This window comes from Dipodomys spectabilis, unplaced genomic scaffold, assembly GCF_019054845.1.
Source record: "Dipodomys spectabilis isolate Male_0828 unplaced genomic scaffold, ASM1905484v1 ptg000273l, whole genome shotgun sequence".
Classification (NCBI taxonomy): domain Eukaryota; kingdom Metazoa; phylum Chordata; class Mammalia; order Rodentia; family Heteromyidae; genus Dipodomys; species Dipodomys spectabilis.
The window spans coordinates 5,649,752-5,670,998 of record NW_024870950.1 but is presented as its reverse complement, the minus strand read 5'-3'; the positions used below and the strand labels follow the sequence as shown (position 1 = coordinate 5,670,998).

At 38.2% G+C, this 21,247-nt stretch overlaps 1 protein-coding gene and 1 pseudogene across 2 annotated transcripts in view; one reads left to right on the top strand and one right to left on the bottom strand.

Annotated features, from left to right (window-relative positions):
* Ap1g1 (adaptor related protein complex 1 subunit gamma 1) overlaps positions 1-21,247 on the top strand; it is a 79,370-nt gene that overhangs the window by 27,963 nt on the left and 30,160 nt on the right. The window contains exons 3-10 of one of the 2 annotated variants that reach the window (XM_042700679.1): positions 2,543-2,667; positions 10,493-10,634; positions 11,994-12,090; positions 13,590-13,666; positions 15,537-15,545; positions 17,751-17,846; positions 18,292-18,372; positions 18,529-18,627. In XM_042700679.1, coding sequence (XP_042556613.1) covers positions 2,543-2,667; positions 10,493-10,634; positions 11,994-12,090; positions 13,590-13,666; positions 15,537-15,545; positions 17,751-17,846; positions 18,292-18,372; positions 18,529-18,627 — 726 coding nt within the window. The remainder of the gene's footprint in view (positions 1-2,542; positions 2,668-10,492; positions 10,635-11,993; positions 12,091-13,589; positions 13,667-15,536; positions 15,546-17,750; positions 17,847-18,291; positions 18,373-18,528; positions 18,628-21,247) is intronic. The other variant, XM_042700681.1, reaches the window with a different exon arrangement.
* On the bottom strand, positions 19,181-21,121 carry LOC122126049 (annotated as a pseudogene).

Genomic DNA, 21,247 nt, shown 5'->3' with positions numbered 1-21,247 from the left:
CCTTTTTTTTTTTTTTTTTTTGGTTCCGGTCGTGGGGCCTGAACTCTGGGCCTGAGCGCTGTCCCTCAGCTCTTCAGCTCAAGGCTAGTGCTCTACCACCTGAGCCACAGCACCACTTCTGGCTTTTTTCTTTTTGCTTATGTGGTGCTGAGGAATTGAACCAGGGCCTCAGGCATGCAAGGCAAGCGCTCTACCACTGAGCCACCTTCCCAGCCCCTCCCCTCCTTTTTTTTTCTGCATACATTGATAAAGTGTTTCAGAAACTGTTTTTAAACTTTTAATTGAGCTGAAGAGCTGAGGGACAGCGCCCAGGCCCAGAGTTCAGGCACCAAGACCAGACCCAAAAAGAAAAACAAAAAAAACTTTTAGTTGAATGTGTGCTGTGTATTGATGGCTTAGGCCTGTAATTTCTAGCTATTTAGACAGAAGGCTGAGATCCGAGGATTCTGGTTCAAAGCCGGCGCAGGCAGGCAAGTTCATGCTACTCTTATCTCCAGTTAACCACCAAAAAGTCAGAAGTGGAGCTGTGGCTAAGTGATAGAGTGTTAGCCTTGAGCAAAAAGGTTCAGGTCCTGAGTTTATGCCCCAGGGTTGGCAATCAATCAATAAATGAAAGAGCCTTCCCTTTTTTTTTTCTTTTTGTGCCAGTTGTGGGCTTGAACTTTGAGCCTGGGCACTGTGCCTCAGCTCTTCACCTCAATGTGAGCGCTTTACCACTTGAGCCACAGTGCCACTTCCAGTTTTCTGGTAATTTATTGGAGATGAGTTTCAGGGCTGGCTTTGAACCACCATCCTCAGATCTTAGCCTCCTGAGTAGTTAGGATTGCAGGTATGAGCCACCAGCACCCAGCTCCTAGTTATGCTCTTGGAGACTTCTTTGACATACTCCTGATAGTATAGTCAATCAACTTAGGAATTTTTTTTTTCTAGACCTGGACCTTGAACTCAGGGCCTGGACACTGTCCCCTGAGTTTCTTTTGCTCAAGGCTACCCCTCAACCACTTGAGCCACAGTGCCATTTCTGGCTTTTTCTGTGGTACTGAAGAATAAAACCCAGAGATTTGTGTGGTACTAAGAAATAGAATCAAGGGCTTCATGCATGCTAGGCAAGCACTCTGCCACTAAGCCACATTCCCAGCTGGCCTTAGGAATTTTTGTAAATACATGTCTATTGAGAACAGCAATTTTTATTTATGGAACTGTTAGCTCATCTCCAAGTTCATAATGGGAAAATAGTCTTATAGGTTCTTAGCTTCCTGGGTACACAGATTTCCATCGGAGCTTCTTTTTTCAGGGTACTTGACTGATTCTAAAGGAGAGCATAGTTTCAGAGGGAATGTTGAGAACCACTGTTCCAGAGGGAATGTTTGTTTTTTCTGTGTTGTCAAGATGAAATGATAAAGTATACTCAAATGATTATGACTTTCAAGAAAGGTCAAATTTAATTACAAGGGCACTTAAACCCTGAAGAATTATCTCTAAGGATTATGTAAAGTAGAAATCATATGGAATAATATAGGTTCATATCACTATTGAGTTTTCCTCTGGATTTTTCTTTATTTGATTCTTCACTCGCCCTCCCTTCTCTCATACTACTCCAAATTTATACTCTAATCATATTATTATTATTATTATTATTTTTGGTCCGGTCCTGGGGCCTGAACTCTGGGCCTGGGCACTGTCCCTCAGCTCTTCAGCTCAAGGCTAGCACTGTACCTCTTGAGCCACAGAGCCACTTTCGGCTTTTTTCTTTTTGCTTATGTGGGGCTGAGGAATCGAACCCAGGGCCTCGAGTATGCAAGGCAAGTGCTCTACCACTGAGCCACCTTCCCAGCCCCTCTACTCATATTATTTTCTCCATTATTTTAAAATCAGTTATGGGCTCCCTTCTTTAATTGTGCTTTTCTGATGTTTAAGATACTGTTTGGCACTTTTATGTATTTCCTTTTTTTTTGGTGGTGTTGGTGTTGGCCTGGGGCTTGAACTCGGGGCCTAGGTGCTATCCCTGATCTTCTTTTATTAACTACTAACACTCTACCACTTGAGAAGCAAGTGCCACTTCTGCTTTTTTCTGAGTAATTTGTTAGAAGTAAGAGGGTCACAGACTTTCCTGCCCTGCCTGGTTTTGACTCATGATCCTCAGACTTCTGAATAGCTAGGATTATAAGCATGAGCCACCTGTGCCTGGCTTGAAGTTTTTGATTATCAAAATAGGAACTAAACTTTAAATCTGAGTTAAATAATTAATGTAAGCTAGGGATAACATTAGAAATTTAGCCCAGTAATATCTTAAATACTAGACTCGTTTGTGTTTGTATGAACTAAGTTAAAACTTAATTATTTGGGTGGCAAATGGTATGAGACCTTGACAGTATAATCTCTCATAATCTGATTACTATTATTGAGGCGTTTAAAAGTTTCAGTCCTTTTTTTCATTTAGGAGGTTTGATGATACAAGTCTACACTTCGGTCATCTATGAACATTGCTTTTCTAGATTGTGGTAGCAGGCTCTTAATATCATTTTCTTCTTTATATTTGCAGTTGGAGTGCCTCAAACTTATTGCCTCTCAAAAATTTACAGACAAACGCATTGGCTACTTAGGAGCAATGCTGCTGTTAGATGAAAGACAAGATGTCCATCTTCTCATGACCAACTGTATCAAAAAGTAAGGCTTACCTTCCTTTTCTCTAACAACTATTTTGCTTGTTTAAGGAATTTCATAATATGACATTAAGAGCTTCTATTTACCAGTTACATGTTTACTTGATAGATTGTATCTGAATTGCTTTTGACTCATTAGCTTATGTATTAAGGTGCTAAGCAAAGGAAAACGAAGGACAAATGTGCATTTTTAGGCATAATAACAAACATTTGACCCTTCAAAGAAAAAAAATGGGTAAAATGTAGACTTATATCTTAGATCTCAAGGACTTTGAAGACTATGAATAATGGAACTGTACATTTATTAAAAACTACATGTAACTTGGTTCTGGTGGCTCATTTCTATAATCCTTGCTACTTGGGAGGCTGAGATCTGAGGATGATAATTTGAAACCAGCCTGGGCAGGTAAGTCCATAAAACTCTTAATCTTCAATAAATTACCAAAAGGTTGGAATTAGGGCCCTAATACTATAACAGAAAAAGCTAATGGACAGCACTTAGGCCCTGAGTTCAAGCCCTAGGACTGGCACCAAAAAAAAAGAAGACATGGCACAGGTGAGCTCATGCCTCTAATCCTAACTGCTCAGGAAATAGATCTGAGAATAATGGTTTGAAGCTAGCTCAGGCAGACAATTTTGAGAGGCCTTCTTGTCAATTAGTCATCAAAAAGCTGGAAGTGAAGGTATGGTTCAAGTAGTAGAGTGCCAGCCTTGATCAGGAAAAGCTTAGTGAGAACATGGGGCTGAATTCCCATTATCAGTGCAAGTGGACATACACACACAATATATTCTGAATATATAAAAGTAAAGAGAGGATTTTCATATCAGTGTTCTAATCTTCCTGAGATTTTTATTTGTGTTGAATTGTACTTATATCTGTGATTTCTGTGATTTTTTTTCTCTTTTTTTTTTCTTTTTCTTTTGACAGTTTTGGGGCTTGAAGTCAGGATCTGGGAGCTGTCCCTGAGCTCTTTTGCTCAAGGCTAGTACTCTACCACTTTAAGCCACAGTGCCACTTCCAGTTTTCTGATGGTTAAGTGGAGGTAAGAGTCTCATGGACTTTCCTGCCCTGGCTGGCTTTGAACTGTGATCCTTAGATCTCAGCCTCCTGAGTTAGGATTACAGGCATTAGCCACCAGTGCCTAGCTCTTTTTTTTTTTTTAAATTAAAGATCAAGTCTTGTAGCCAGGCGCCAGTGGCTCATGCTTGCAATCCTAGCTACTTAGGAAGATGATATCTGAGGATTGTGGTTCAAAGCTAGCCAGGGCAGAAAAGGCTGTGAGGCTCTTATCTCCAGTAAACCAAACGGAAGTGGCGCTGTGGCTCAAGTGGTAGAGTGCTAGCCTTGAGCTGAAAAGTTCAGGGACAGCGCCCAGGGCGCCCCCCTTTTGCAAATAAAAAGAAGGTCCTGTTACATAGCTTAGGCTGGCCTGGTAGGTAACACAAGTTGGCCTTGAATTCTCAATCCTCTTGTCTGAGCCTCCTAAGTACTGAGATTATGGACATGCATTGTTGCTGTGCCGGGCCTCTTTAAATTTTAATGCTTTTTTTCTTTTTTCATAACAGGGCCTTGCTGTGTAGTCTAGGCTGACCTGTAACTTGCAATCCTCTTGTCTGTGCTAGAATCATTAACTTAATAGATGTATACTACTATGACTGATTTTATAGTGAGATTCTCCCCACCCTGCTCTGATACCACCCCTGGCTCTGCCCAGGCTGGCTCTAAACCTCAATTCTCAGGTCTTAACTTTGATTCTCAGATGTTAGCTTCCTAAGTAGTTAGGATTATAGGACTGAGCCACTGGTGCATAATATTCTTTAAAACTCTAATGGCTGCTTGTCTGATGGTACTGGTTATGTTTACCTTGCTGACCATCTGAGAAATACTTCTTGTATGGATAAATTAAAAGATCTGAGCAGGAAATTAGCAATTCTTTTTAGCATCCTTAGGGAAATTCTCTCAACTGGGTATGGCATCTTCCCATAATTCTACCACTCAGGAGGCCGAAGCAGGAGTATCTTGAGTTTGAGGTCAGCCCAGATTGCCAGTGGCTCATGCCTGTAATTCTATCTACTCAGGTGGCTGAAATCTGAGGATCACAGTTCAGAGCCAGCCTAGGCAGGAAAGTGCATGAGATTCTTATCTCCAGTTAACCACCAGAAAACTAAAAGTGGCACTGTGGCTCAAAGTGGTAGAGCACTAGCCTTGAGCTCAAGCTCAGAGATAGTATCCAGGCCCTGAGTTCTAGCCTCAGGACTGATACACACACACACACACACACACACACACACACACACACACACACACACACACACACACACACACACACACACACACACACACACACACACACACACACACACACACACACACACACACACACACACACACACACACACACACACACACACACAGTGGTAGAGCACTAGCCTTGAGCTCAAGCTCAGAGATAGTATCCAGGCCCTGAGTTCTAGCCTCAGGACTGATACACACACACACACACACACACACACACACACACACACACACACACACACACACACACACACACACACACACACACACACACACACACACACACACACACACACACACACACACACACACACACACACACACACACACACACAGTGGTAGAGCACTAGCCTTGAGCTCAAGCTCAGAGATAGTATCCAGGCCCTGAGTTCTAGCCTCAGGACTGACACACACACACACACACACACACACACACACACACACACACACACACACACACGTCTTAAAGAGGAAAAGAAAAGAAAGCTATGAAAGTTCTGTTGGCCTTTAGTACTTTTAGGTTTATTTAAGTTTGGTTTTGGTTTACCTGTGATTTGAATCACCTTTTTAGAATTCTTTTTTTATTTGTATTTAAGAGAAAGTAAAAGCAGAAGTTAAGGATATAGAATTAGATGATTAGATTTGCGGATATTTAAAACTTGTACTCTTTTTTTTTTTTGTTAGAAGCTAGTGATAATTTTTTTTCAATGGATAACCAAATTATTAAATGACAGCTATGACTTAATTGCAATTGTTACATGCAACATTTAAATACAACGAATCTATGGACTTATTTTTGGGAAGAATTCCTATTTTTTGTCTATGAAATAATTATTAATATTGAGACTACTAAATTGATTTCATCTATTCAATTTATTGCACACCTGTTATATGCCAGGAGCTGTTGCAAATACTGGGATGGCAAAGGGGAAAGTGAAATCCTGGGTGTCCTTGAGGGTATGTTCTAGATGTTCGGTATAATTCTTAAATATGTTTACTTCATAGATCTCTAAGGGAGTTCCTTGAACTTTTATTCCTACATGCTCTGTTGCCTGTATTACTCAACCTTTGAATCACATGCTAATGGTTTGGCATTTCTGCCTGGCAGCAAGTTCATGTTAGAGAGTTAATATGAAACCTAAGTGTAGATTTAGCTTGATTAAAAGGGAAGAATGAGGCGCATAGATAAAGAAGAAATCTTTTAGTTTTTTAAAAAAATAGCAAATGTTTTAGTATAAAAGGGAAGAATTAGAAGAAGTGGAGAAGAAAGAAACATTTCCTGCTCCCCATGCAGAAAATGGGACTCACTCAAATGACAGTCCTTGTGTATAGCCTTCATACTTTCTCTATTAGGAGACTACATGTTATAGTTTTTCTATTTGTTTTTGCTTTTTTTGTTTTTTGTTTTTGTGAAAGAATTTTGTTTTTAGCCCAGACTGGTCTGGAACTCAACCATCCTCTTCTTGTACCACCTTGCCTGGCTTGTATTTAGTTTGAATGATATCCAGCTAAGACCCCGGTGCCTTTGGGAGAGAACTTTTTTTTTCCCAAATAATTGAGAATTGATCAAAGATTTTACTTTGTTTTGAATTATTCAATTATTTTTAAAAGTTGCATATTCATATATATCTTTATGAGTTTGTTATGGGGTACCATAGTGTATCAATAGTTTTTATGTTTAATAATAAAATATTTGTTTTATTATACATTGACTTAGAAAAACTCTAAGAAGTTAAAGTCCTTAGAATTAATTCCTTTAAAAAATTAAATCTAGTATCTTAAGAACCTGCATTGTAATCCAGGTGGAGGTGGCTCACATCTGTAATCCTAGCCACTCATAATGCTAAGATCTGAGAATTGAGGTTTGAAGCTAGGTGGGACAGAAATAATCCCAGAGATACTTATCTCTAGTTAACCAGCAAAAAACCAGAATTGGAGGAGTGGTTTATGTGTTAGCCTTGTGAAGCTGAGAGTACAAGCCTAGTACTGGCACCAAAAAAAGAATACAATTAGATGAAAAGGAGTTCTAATAGTGGATCTCTTGTATGTTAACATAAATAACATTCCTTATAAAAAATAAAATACTTTTACATGCAAGATGGAAACTAGGAGGATTGCAGTGTATGATCAGCTAGGCATCCCCTAGCTGGGGGGGATTAATTAATTCATTAAAACAAACAAGTTGAGTATGGTGTTATATGTCTGGAACGCCAGCTCTTGGGAAGGTGTAAGTAGAAGAATCATAGTGTGAGGTCAGCCCAAAAAAAAACGTATTGAGGGTGTGGCTCTAGTAGTAGAGCTCAAACCTCAGTATTGCAAAAACAAAACCAAAATTTTTAGGCTGAGCATTAGTGACTCACTCCTGTTATCCTAGCTACTTATGAGAATGAAATCTGGGGATCATGGTTTGAAGCTAGTCCGGGCCAGAAAGTTGATGAGACTTTTATCTCCAGTTAACACCAAAAATCTGGTAGTAGAGCTGTGCTTCAGTGGTAGAGCACTACTAGCCTTGAGCACAAAAGCTCAGGGACAGCACCCAGGCTCTGAATTCAAGCCCCAGGACCTATACACATAAAAAACAAGATCGCGTGGAGTGGTAGTATTTTAAATTTTCATAACTCTTCAGTGTTTAACCTAAAAGAAGATGTTGAATGCACCTATGTGCTTCTACATTGTTTCCTGTGTTATGTCATATTGAATGAGTAAGTGAAGAAAATATAGCCTTTCCCAGATAGCACAATTAGAAAAGGGAAGCATAATGGCTTTTAAAAATAACTAGAGATGTTACTTGATACTGTCCTAAAATCCTTTTTTTCTTCCCTCCCTCCCTCCATTCTTCCCTCCTTTTCTTTTTCTTCCTTCTTTTGTGTGCTTTCCTTTAAGTAGTTGTACAAAGGAGGGTCATTTAATACAGCAGGATATGAATACAATGTATCTTGATCTGTGTAACTCCCTTCAATAATCTCATCCCCCTGTGACATATCCATTTCTTTCTTCTTCTTTTTTTTTTTTTTTTTTTGGTCAGTCAGGGGCTTGAAGTCTGGGCCTGGGCACTGTACTTGAGTTTTGCTCAAAGCCCACATTCTACCATGTGAGTACAGTGCCACTTTCAGTTTTCTGGTGGTTAATTGGAGATAAGACTCTCACGGACTTCCTATCCTGGCTGGCTTTGAACCATAATCCTCAGAGCTCAGACTCCTTAGTAGCTAGGATTACCATCTTGAGCCACCAGTGCCCGGCTTCTTTATATTTCTTAATAAGTAATCATTTCTTAAAGGTAAGGTGCAGTGCTGACTCTGAGGCTGTTTGTGATGCCATAGCACTTTATTTATTTATTTAGGTCCGGTCCTGGGGCCTGAACTCTGGGCCTGGGCGCTGCCCCTCAGCTCTTCAGCTCAAGGCTAGCGCTCTACTACTTGAGCCACAGCGCCACTTCCGGCTTTTTTTCTTTTTGCTTATGTGGTGCTGAGGAATCGAACCCAGGGCCTCATGCATGCAAGGCAAATGCTTTGCCACTGAGCCACCTTCCCAGCCTCTAGTGCTTTATTATGTTAAGACCAATTGGTCTGTTTTTACTCTGAGTAGTTTTTTTTTTTTTTTTTTGGTCCGGTTGTGGGGCCTGAACTCTGGGCCTGGGCGCTGTCCCTCAGCTTTTCAGCTCAAGGCTAGCGCTCTACCACTTGAGCCACAGCGCCACTTCCGGCTTTTTTCTTTTTGCTTATGTGGTGCTGAGGAATCAAACCCAGGGCCTCAGGCATGCAAGGCAAGCGCTCTACCACTGAGCCACCTTCCCAGCCCGAGTAGTTATTTTTATAACTATAATGGGTCCATTTGGAAAAATTAGCTCACCAAGTTATGCATATCTTCCTGATATTAATGCATTTCATTACCAAATATTAAGCAAAACCATCAGTTAGAGCCGGGCGCTGGTGGCTCACGCCTGTAATCCTAGCTACTCAGGAGGCTGAGATCTGAGGATCGCGGATCAAAGCCAGCCGGGGCAGGAGAGACCGCGAGACTCTTATCTCCAATAAACCACCAGAAAACCGGAAGTGGCGCTGTAGCTCAAGTGGTAGAGCGCTCGCCTTGAGCTGAAGAGCTGAGGGACAGCGCCCAGGCCCAGAGTTCAAGCCCCACGACCGACCAAAAAAAAATATTAAAAAAAAAAAAACAAAACAAACAAACAAAAAAAACCATCAGTTAGTATTACCACTAATTTCATCAGAAAGGGGTAAATATTGGTAAAACATTCAGCTTATATTGCAAATACAAGTTTTATAAAATTCTAATTTTTTTTTTGTCAGCTTGAAATCTGGGCCTGGGTGCTGTCCTTCAGTTTCTTTTGCTCAAGGCTAGTGCTCTACCACTTGAGCCACAGTGCCATCTAAGTTTTACTTTACAGCTTGCTTTTTTTTTTTTGGTCAGTCATGGGGCTTGAACTCTGGACCTGGGTGCTGTCCTTAGCTCTTCAGTTCATGGCGAGCACTCTGCCACTTGAGCCACAGCACCACTTCCAGTTTTCTGGTGGTTTACTGGAGATAGGAGTCTCACAGACTTTCCTGCCTAGACTGGCTTTGAACCTCGATCCTCAGATCTCAGCCTCCTGAATAGCTTGGATTACAGGTGCTCACCACCAGCGCTCACCCCTAGCAGTTATTCCTGAAGTTAGAGGCTTCCATGACTCTTTGTACAGAGAATATCTACCACATACCCAAACTGTCATATTTGTCATTTGTGTTTTTAAAACAGCTAGTTCATAGTTCAGTTTACAAATGAAACAGATTTACAATTGCTTTTTCTGAGGCTTTCATTTTACTTCACTGTGCAGTTGTAATTTATGCATACTTCCCATTTTGTCATACAGAATATTTTTTAAATCTAATTTTTATTATTAAGGTATTACATAGAAAAATTAGCATTTCACAAAGGTAATATGTACATTGCTTTTTTGACAGTGTCACCGCTTCCTTTAGAATATTTTGAAAATGTACACTCAGAGTTGATTTAGCCTGTAAATTAAACACTCGGGATGGAGATAAAAGAATTGTGGATTTGAGGCTAACCTACATAGTAAGACTCTGTCTTAAAAAGAAAAAAAAAAAAAGAGTTGAGGTTTAAAGTTGGCTGTATAAGTCAGTGGTAAAGTACTTGCCTAATGTGTACAAGGTCCTGGGATCATTCCTCAGTTCTACCAAAAAAAAAAGTTGGGTTTTAATAAAACTAATAATTTTTACTATTTTGTTATGAGCAGAAGTTTTCTTTTTTCACAAGACAGAATCGCACTGTGGAGCTCAGGTTGGCTTCCAAGGTAGTTAACCTATAGGAGGTACTGTCAGTAAGTTCACTGTACTGGAAATTTATAATGTTGAAATAAATTTTTTCTTTCTAATTAATACTAGTAATTACTGGAAAAATACTACAAATTATTGGAGAGAAATCTGAGTCATCCCAAACTACTTTTTGAAGTTGTACAGCTTCTTTGTGGGCAGCACTGGTAGAGAAAATTTTTTACCTGCCTTTCTTTCTTTTGCAGTGATCTTAATCACAGCACGCAGTTTGTGCAGGGGCTAGCACTTTGTACCCTCGGCTGCATGGGCTCCTCAGAGATGTGCAGAGATCTTGCAGGAGAGGTAGAGAAGCTCTTGAAAACTTCCAACTCTTACTTAAGAAAAAAGGTAATGTAATGAATGTCAGTATTTGGATTAGAGGGCATTATGGCGATAAGAGAGCAGATTATTTTTGAAAGCTAGATGGTATTATATTTTTCTTTCTGTAATAAATATATTTTAAATGGTTGTATGTGAATCTAAACTCATCTAAAGATGTACTGGATGTCCTAGGTAGGCACATTTAGTTACTTTATAAATTATCTAATTCTAAACAGTAGTAAAACGAAGATCTTTACGTGTGAACTTTTATGCTAATAATTAGTGCTCATGTCTTTCTACTGATGCCATTGGAACCTAGAAAATTATGAGGGAATGATATAGAACTCTTTTAAATTTATGAGAAATGATCCTTTTCTCCTAATTAACCTACTCTCACTTATTGGTATAAACATTTTATTCAGTTTTAAATTATGCTTTAACCCTGAAACCTTTGTAAATGAAGTTCAAGAAATATCATCTTAATTGCTATTTGCTGAATCTATTAACAAGTGTTATTGTAAAAGCCAAGCCATTTCTTATGATGATAGCTAATGATAACTGTGCACAAAATTAAATTCTTAATTTGTAAGCCATTACTTTTTCTTGAAGACTGCAGGCTCTATTCCTCTTTAGCAGGTACATTACATTAAATAAATATTCCTTCAGATTAGTGCCTTCACTGTCATATAACATGTGAAGAATTAACAAAAATTTATTAATCTCTCTAAGCTTTTATGGTATTTGATTCAAATGATTACTTTGATGGTGGGTAACGAAAATCAATCTCAAACACACGTTTCTTTCTGGTAAATAGGTTAGTAAGACTGTATTTTATTTAGTGGATATTAAGTATATTTCAAATCCTCCCCTTTCTCTTTACCCCCTTCTCCCAAATAATTTTCTTTGTGTTAAAAGAGTCAGTTGGAGACAGGATATTGAGAAAAAAATGTAATGTCAAATATATAGCATCTGCAGTTTATATCTTTAGGTTGAATGATGTCTTAATATCTTCTCATCCTACTCAGGAATGATTTTAAAGATGGAAGTCCTCTATTTCTACTCACTAGAACTCCACATAATTTCTGTTTTAACTTGTATGATAATTTATATTAACCAGGTTCTAATCTAGAAAGTTTTTGTCCATTTGTTAACAAAGGAACAGGTCAGCTAGAAGTTGGTCATTATTACAACAGTCTATACTACAAAGACCTAGTTCATTCATAAACAATAAAACATATCCATCTTCTTTATTTTCCTAATAGTGAATTAGTTGGTGAATTCTTTTGTTGTTGTTGTTTTTAAATAAGATTGGTTGTTCTATCCTTGACTTACTTGAAATAATTTTTTTCTCCTCCCCCCCCTCTTCTTTTTTTTTTTTTTTAATAGGCAGCACTGTGTGCTGTTCATGTCATCAGGAAGGTTCCTGAACTTATGGAGATGTTTTTGCCAGCAACAAAAAATTTATTGAATGAGAAGAACCATGGTAATATGATTTGGATGGACTCATGAAGTACTGAGGGAGAAAGGGAAAGAGAAAAGGCTTAAGGATGTGTCAGTCTGGTGTGCTTAGTTTTCCAGGAAGGTCTGCTCAGATATCCCCTAGTTTATAATTATTGCTTTACTATTGAGGTAAACTTAACTTTCAACTCTGGTTCTCTTAATAATATTTAGTGTGATGTATAAATATCCTACCCTTGATGTCTCATATCTGTGAATCTTTTTATTTTATACTAAATTTTTATTTTATACCAAATTTTTTTCTTCGTTGTTATGTGTTAAGAGTATAAAATCAGTGGGACACCAGTGGCTCATGCCTATAATCCTGGCTACTTAGGAGGCTGAGATCTGAGGATCGTAGTTCAAAGCCAGCCTGGGCAGGAAAGTCCATGAAACTCTTAGCTCCATTTAAACACTAGAAAACTGGAAGTGGCGCTGTGGCTTAAGTGGTAGAGCACTAGCCTTGAGTGAAAAAGCTACAGTACCCAGGCCTTGAGTTCAAGCCCCATGACTAACAACAACAACAAAAGTATAAGATTAAAGAAGTCAAGCACTGGTGGCTCATGCCTGTAATCCTAGCTGCTCATGAAGCTGAGATCTGAGGATTGCAGTTCAAAGCCAGCCCAGGAACATCTGATTATGTCCAATTACCCACTGGAGAAACTGGAATGACACTGTGGCTCAAAGTGGTAGAGTTCTAGCCTTGAGCGAAAAGAGCACAGGGACAGCACCCAAGGCCCAGCGACTGACAAAATTCTTCTGAGTTACTTGTAACAGGAATTTTAATGAGTATTCAGTTACATTTACATAAAATTTCAGAGGAATTAAGTGGAATGTGACTGTTCTTTCCCCAATTTATTTTATCTAAATGAAGAAAATTTATGTATCGTATGGTCTAAGAGAAAAAAAGTTACTATATATTTAATTTGATTAATACAGTGATACATTCACAGTATGTTCAAAGTATACTTATTGAATAAAGGAATGTTTACGTCCCTCATTTATTACTTAGTGAAAAGCGTTGTGATATTCTCTTTATTGATTTTGGAATGAACAACTTTGTTATTATAATTATTTTGGAATTTTGGTACATTTTATCTGGAAATTTAAAATCCTACTAAGATTTTTCTCTCTGTAATTTGTGAAGACTGAACTAATAGCTTACATGGTAGGTATGGAGCAAAAGAAATGTAGCTTATATTGATTGTGAGTCTTCCTGGATATTTTCAAATAGACATGTCATTTTTAAAGTAATTATTTTGATCACATAATTGTTCAAAAATGCTTTGATTTGACCAATGTTAAGTCAGCAGGCTTCTATTAAGTACCTTCTTTGTATTCCCCATAATGCTTGGATGCTTTAGGGGATTAAAAAGTAAAAGTAGCAGCTATCCTTTTGGAATTGACTTTCAGGAACTCAAAGCCTTCTTCTCTGGAACTCAATGGTAGGGCCTTGTTTTTAGTTTATTTGGTCTTTTCTTTCAGGTGTCCTTCATACATCTGTAGTCCTCCTCACAGAAATGTGTGAGCGAAGCCCAGATATGCTTGCACATTTTAGAAAGGTAGGTCCTGTTCTGTGTGCCTAAGCTTTTCTTTATTAAGAAATGAATTTCCTGAAAAGTACATGATTTTCTCACTTACGATTTTCTTTTGAAAGCAAGCTATAGAGCTGAAGAAAGGATTTAACTAGCCTTGCTGTGTGGTAGGGCTGGAAGCCAGATTTAGGCATCTAAGAGTTGGCACTAGTAGAGTGTTTTCCCTTTCAGAATAGAAGTCTTCTCTCATTATTGGCAGACAAACCAATCTCAAGTATTTATCTGCTGTTTTTACATTGAGTCAGGAAATGTAACCTGAGGTCAATTACAAATAAGATATATATATATATTTTTGTCGGTCGTGGGGCTTGAACTCTGGGCTTGGACGCTGTCCCTGCACTCTTTCAGCTCAAGGTGAGTGCACTACCACTTGAGCTATAGCGCCACTTCCGGTTTTCTAGTGGTTTATTGGAGATAGGAGTCTCACAGTCTTTCCTGCATGGGCTGGCTTTGAACCTCGATCCTCAGATCTCAGCCTCCTGAGTAGCTAGGATTACAGGCGTGAGCCACTGGTGCCCGGGATAAGATTTTCTTTAAAGATAATTTTTTTTAAGGCACAAACTGAAATAGGATTTTTATTACTTTACTATATTGGTCACTGTAGGCCATTGACTTCTCTGGTGAAAAACCTAGCTTAAAAAAAAAAATTGTGGTGCTGGGCTTGAACTTACAGCCTCATGCTTACTAAACAGATGCTCTGCCACTGGAACCATGCTTCTAGCCCAAGACCTAGTTTTGTTTTGTTTTCTTTTTTTGTTGGTTGTGGGGCTTGAGCATAGGGCCTGGGTGCTGTCCCTGAGCCACTGTGTGCTAAATTTAACACATTACCACTTGAGCCACAGTGCCACTTCTGGTCCTTGTGTGGTTAATTGGAGATGTGAGTCTCTTGGGGACTTTTTTGTCTGAGCCAGGTTTGAACCTCAGATCTCAGCTTCCTGAGTAGCTAGGATAATAGGAGTAAGCCACTGGCACCTGGCTCTAATTTTTTAAAGTCCCCCGCTATCTTCCTTCCTCCCCCCTCCCTCTCTGCCCCTTCTCTCCCAGTTGAGGGACATGAGCTCACAGCCTCAGTGTTGTCCATAAGCTTTTTCAAACTCAAGGTAGTCTCTACACTTTGAGCCACGGTGCATTAATTGGAGATAAGAGTCTCACAGACTTTCTTGTCTGGCCTAGCTTTTGAACTGCAATCCTCAGATCTCAGCTTCCTGAGTAGCTAGGATTACAGGCCTGAGCCACCCATGCCAAGCTGTTTTTGTTGTTGTTGTAATTGGTAGGGGGGCTTGAACTTAGGACCTGGGCACTTCCCCTGAACTTTTTTGCTCAAGGCTAGCACTGCCACATTGAGCCACAGCTCTACTTCCAGTTTTCAGGTTGTTATTTGGAGATAAGAGTCTCATGTACTTTCCTGCTCTGGCACACTTTGAACTATGATCCTCAAATCTCAGCCTCTTGAGTAGCTAGGATTGACAGGCGTGAGCCACCAGTGCTCGGCCTCTTCACATCTTTTAAAGCATTTTAAAGTGATCATTTTCATTTCTTCTTATTTTTTTAGAGGCAGCAGAAAACATCCAGAATCTGTTTTTGAAAGTTATATGCTTTTAATTCCTTTTCTATTGCTAATCACTCCATAAAGCTCATTTTGTAGTTAAGATCTAACAGCAGTTCTTTCTTTCTTTCTTTCTTTCTTTTTTTTTTTTTTTTTTTTGGCTTTACCCCCCCTTAGATGTTCATGTCTTGATTAAATTATTGTAAAATAGTATGAGACCCGTATCTGTCCCTAATGCTTGCTTTGTATGTTTTGTTCCTGTTGTCTGTTTGGAATCCTGCTGTATGTTAGAATGAAAAGGTAAGAATTAACCCTCTTTTAGATGGTGCATGCTGGCATTAGGTCTTTAGTAGCTTTTGTGTATCCATCCACAAGTGTGGCTTTTAAACTATACTAATGCTGAAGCTGTGCTTAATACTGTGAGTTATTTGTTCTAGTTTTTTGGCTAACTCTCCAGTCCAGTTTTTGTCTTGTCACTTAAAACTCCTGACTCCCAAGACAGCCTTGGATTTCAGTTGCAGCCTTCCCTCAGTTGTAAGCTTCCCCCTTTGCCTTTCCCTAATCTTCACTTGAGAAACTGAGCAGTTTCCCAGCAACTTTGGTGATTGCAATTCCAGGTCTGTCTGGCGAACTGACACAAAACACTGCTTCTTTTTGAAGTAGATATTTTAGAATCATATGTGGGTAATCTCATACTTCAAAAAGCTCCATGTGTACTTCTGAGCTTTCAGTTAAGACTTCAAGCTTTTATTTACCTCTTATCTGGACTTAATCTTGCGTAGAAGTTTTAGACTACTAAAAGAATTTAGAGGTAGTGCAGGTGGGCATCAACTGATTTTCATGGCTGCAGCCTTTCCCTTTGTCATCTTACTTTGTTTGTCCTGTCATCAGTTTTAGTAATTTGCATTTTGTTTGGAAAATAAAGCTGGGTTCCAAGAATTTGTATGCTGAACACTTAGACATGTGCTTTCTGTCCCAGGGTAATCTTATGTGATGTGCTGGCCTTTTAGCAGTGACTAAAACAATTTCTGAATTTAGTAGCCCAAGGAAAAAAGGACTTCTCCAAGAACTAAACCAGAATTTAAAAAATAATTAGGGTTATGTGTAGTACAAAAAAGCAGACCATTGGGAAGTATGCAAGGTGAGCTGCCTATCTATATACAAGTTTGCCCACAGTAGACAGGTTTTATAAGGATTTGTTTAGAATTTACAGATCTCTGGGGCATAGATATGTTTTATTCTTGGAGTTGTCCAAATTAGATAATTTAGTGATGACTTATGAATCACTAAATTCTGAGATGTTATGGCCAAACTTAAATATTTAAGCTCATATTGATTGTGTTCTCTTGCATTTAGAAGTGGCCTTAATGCTTTGAATGTTTTGGGTGCATGCCTTGGGTATAGCTTGGCTTTCATTTTAATCTTGGTCCCCTTTTAGGCTCAAGGAACTGGAAGGAATAGAGTTTAAATACAATGAGGAAAACATTGGGTTGTAGCAGAGTTGGGACTATGCAGATGGCCTACAAAAAAGATGCCATGTAGTTTACTTAACTTTATGTCATTAGAATAGTCTGTTTGGCTAAATTAAGTTTTCACTTGGGAGACTGGAAAAATTCCTCCTGAGGCAAACATTTTGGAGTAGGGTTTCAAAATCAAATGGTTCCCTACAAAAATGAAATGAGTGTTAATACTTATAGCATCAGTAAGTGTGGGTTGGCAATAATATTACTTCTACTATGTGTTATGAGTCTCAATGAGACTAAGTAAAGAAAGGACAAGGGAATTTCTGACCATAAGGAATGTATTAATCACATTGGTAAGATCAGAAAATAGGCCATTAAATTATAACAAAATTGTGTCATAAGAGTTAAGAACAGGTAGGGGAATTATTCTTGGCTTTGGTATCTTCTTAAGGTGAAAGGTATATTTTCTTCCTGCATCTTTTCCATTTGGGTAATGTTGATGGCTTTGGTATCCCTGACATTTGTTGGAAAAGGATATAACTAGCTTTAAGAGGATAGATTTTTTTTTCTCTATTTGATTTGTGGTATATTTTAAATATAATTTTAGTAAGATTACCAGTTATATTTTGGTATGATAACCTTTTATATACAGATGTTTGAATGAATAAATGCTGAACATTTTTTGCCACGTGTGTATGTCAAGTACTATAGCAGTTGAGAGGAAGTATGCCCATAGACATCTGTTTTACATGATTAAAATAGGCTTTCTGGTCAATGTTGTTCATAATAGTTTTGCATATATATCTCTGGAGTAAAAATAGTGTAGTTTTTTTGTTTTGTTTTTGTCCAGACAAACTACCTCCTTCTTGGGTTTTGGCATAAGTACTCCCAAATTATGTTTTTCAAATATCCACCATATGTTTATATCAATAGAATTTTCTTGGACTCAGATCCTTTTTCTAAACCAAAGGACCTGCTTATTCAACGACAGTCTCACATAATCACTTTTTTTTTTTTTTTAATGCATCTTTCTTTTCTACAGCTTGTGCCCCAGTTAGTTCGTATTCTAAAGAACCTCATTATGTCCGGATATTCTCCAGAACATGATGTTTCTGGTATCAGTGACCCTTTTTTGCAGGTAAGGTTGAAAACGTATTTTGAGTATATAAGAATTGAATGACTTTTGAGTAGACTATATCTTTTCCTTTAGTTTGTACTGTATGGAAATTTTGTAGTTATTAATTATATTAATGAGTAGACAAGAGTCAAAGTTCTCCATTTATTTAAGCTGAAAGTTTTAATAGAATTAATTGTTCCTTCCTTACTTGATTATCACTATAATAGGTTTCTGCAAATTGTATTATTTAACTTTGAGGTAATGAAGGGGGGGTAGGTTGTCTGATAATATAATTAGATGTAGAAGCTTATTTAGCTTCTAAAAAATGTTTAAAATCCTTCTGTTTGATTATTGATTGTTTTGCTGGGGAACTAAGAGTTCATTTAAGTTATTTGAATTTCATGCCAAGTTAGATCCCTTTTTGCTATACATAATTTGTTGATGATTCTCATATTTTGTACATTAGGTACGAATCTTACGGTTATTAAGAATTTTAGGAAGAAATGACGATGACTCAAGTGAAGCTATGAATGATATATTAGCACAGGTGAGTTGGCCCAACTTGGATTGTAGCACATATTCGTCACATCGTCGTGTGATGACTAGTTGGAACAGATTTTTGTTTACTGTTTGGAAATGTCTACTGCTGGAAAATTTTGGAAGCATTATCTTATCACTTATACATTATCTCCTGTTTTTTCAGGTTGCCACTAATACAGAGACTAGTAAAAACGTAGGAAACGCTATTCTTTATGAAACAGTTTTGACTATCATGGATATTAAATCAGAGAGTGGACTACGAGTAAGTCTTTATAGATCTTTTCTTCCCCCTAGACATTTTATTGAGAACTACTTTGGACTTGGAAATAGATTCCATATGGAACTTGATTTTACTATGAAGGAATGATGTAAAAATTCATAATGCTATATTTTCTTTTTTTTTTCATTTTAAACAAGTTTATTTAAACAACAAGACACTTGACTTGAAGGGAAAACCATCTAGGATTCTTTTTTTTTTTTTTTTTAAGAGTAATTTACCCCTATTTAAAGACAGATTGCTCTACATGTAACAGCTAAGTACAAAAAAGTTATAAAATTGTTCCTGGTTTTACAATGATAAATGAAAACATTAAAATTCTCTAGTCAAACAAAGTATGCAAGGATTTTTGTTGTTTTTTTCTTTTTTTGTTAAAACAGGGAGAGCAAAAGTAACTTACTGAAACATAAAGATAAAAGCTGAATGCGCATGCCACAGATGAAGAAGGGGGATATTTTCACAGAGCCAGCATTTTCCCCCATCTCATCTCCATTTGATGCCAGTCAAAATCTACCATTGCCATTTAGTTTAAAAGAAAAAAAAGAAAAGCAATATGCTTTGTGCACATACGCCAGTTACTTTATGTACAGTAAAGGAATGGGAAAGGGGAAAATGAAAGAATAGAGAAAAATATACTGTAGTAGTCAGGATGTGGTGGAACCAAATTGCAGTTTTCTAATTAAGAATGTATTCTTGGTCTATAAGAACAAAGTTCTGGAGCAAAGTAGCAGGTTCCCTTTTTTAGTAGATACCTTCTGTCTGCTGCTGGAACACATCAATTGTATCTTCAGTCATTTCCAACTGTGCAGGTGTGTCTGTTTCATTGATTGGCTGCCCATCAAATTGGAATCTGATCTGCCTCATTGACAAACCCTGTTGTTCACAATAGGCTTTCATTAGTTTACTAAATGGTGCCTCTGAATCTTAAACTGCATCACAGAACCATCCTGCCTGCCACCTTCAAATTAATATGATCATTGTTCTCAGTCTTGACTCCTTCCTTGGGCTTTTTGTCGGCTATCACTAGCTCCAGAGTCTCCTCAGATGCCGCTTCACAAAAGAGGTCCCCCTGCACCAAACGAGCACACAGGCAGTACCCATAATGCTATATTTTCTCTATGCAAAATGTAATTTTTTTCCCCAATGAAAGCTTAACACTGATTATAATAATTACATTTGTAAGAAGGCAGGTGTAATTAGATAGATATTGTTGAAGAGGAAACATTTCAGATTAAGTTTTTTAGGACTACACTGAGTTGTATTCATTATTTCAAAGAAGACAAGACACAATATTTGAGTGATTTTTTTGGTGTGGATCCTGGGACTTGAACTCAGGGCCTGGATGCTGACTCTGAGATTTTATGCTCCAGGCTAGCACTCTGCCACTTGAGCCACAGCTCCAGTTCCCGCTCTTTTAGTAGAGATAACAGTCTCGTGGGCTTTTCTGCTTGGGTGGTTTTGAACCCTGGTTCTTAACCTCCTGAGTAATTATGATTATATGCATGAGCTACCACCACTCAGCTTGTGAATTTCTTTTTGTCTAATGAATGAACATGTAGAATCAGAAAGTCAAGTGATACCACAGGAACACCGGGAGAAAAATCTCTGCCTTATAGCTTTCCCATGTAGCTTTCCCTTTCCATGCTCCTAGAATGAAACTCATTTTTTTTAGATGCTTTATTCATATTCAGATGTGTCTGTAGATACTTACTCATTTTCTTTTTGTCACTTTAAAAAACCTTTATTTGAAATAATTTTAGACTTAAAAGTTACAAAAATAATTACCGTGCATATTGTACTCTTTTTTTTTTTGTTGCTCGTGGGGCTTGAACTCTGGGCCAGGGTGCTGTCCCTGCGCTCTTCAGCTCAAGGCAAGCTCTCTACTGCTTGAGCCACTGCGATACTTCCGGTTTTCTAGTGGTTTATTGGAGATAAGAGTCTCATGAATTTTCCTGCCCTGGTTGGCTTTGAACCGAGATCCTCAGGTCTTAGCCTCCTGAGTAGCTAGGATTACAGGTGTGAGCCACCAGCACCCGGCTACATATTGTACTCTTAAGCCACCTTTACCTAATGTTAAGATCTTGCAAAATGCCAGGTGCTGGTGTCTCACATCTGTAATCCTAGCTACTTAAGATGCTGAGATCTGAGGATCATGGTTCAAAGCTAGCCTGGGCAGGAAAGTCTGTGAGACTCTCATCTCCAATAAATGATCAGAAAACTGGAAGTGGCTCTGTGGCTCAAGTTGTAGAGCACTAGCCTTGCACTGAAGAGCTCAGAGACAGCACCCAGGCTCAGAGTTCAAGCCCCATGACTGACAAAAAGCAAAAAAAGAAACAAAAAACAAAGCCAACAAAAAAAGATCTTGCAAAAGTAGGCATCTTCTAATATTTACACTATATTATTAATTATGGACTTTATTCAGTTTTCTGGTGTTGTTGTTTAAGGAGCCCAGTGCATGATTCCACATTACGTTTGTCATGTCTCCTTAAGTCTCTTCTAATCCATGACAGTTCCTCAGTCTTTGTTTTTTCATTTACTATGACTTTGACATATTTTATATTATTATTATTAATCTGTGTCAGTACTGGGGCTTGAACTTAGGGCC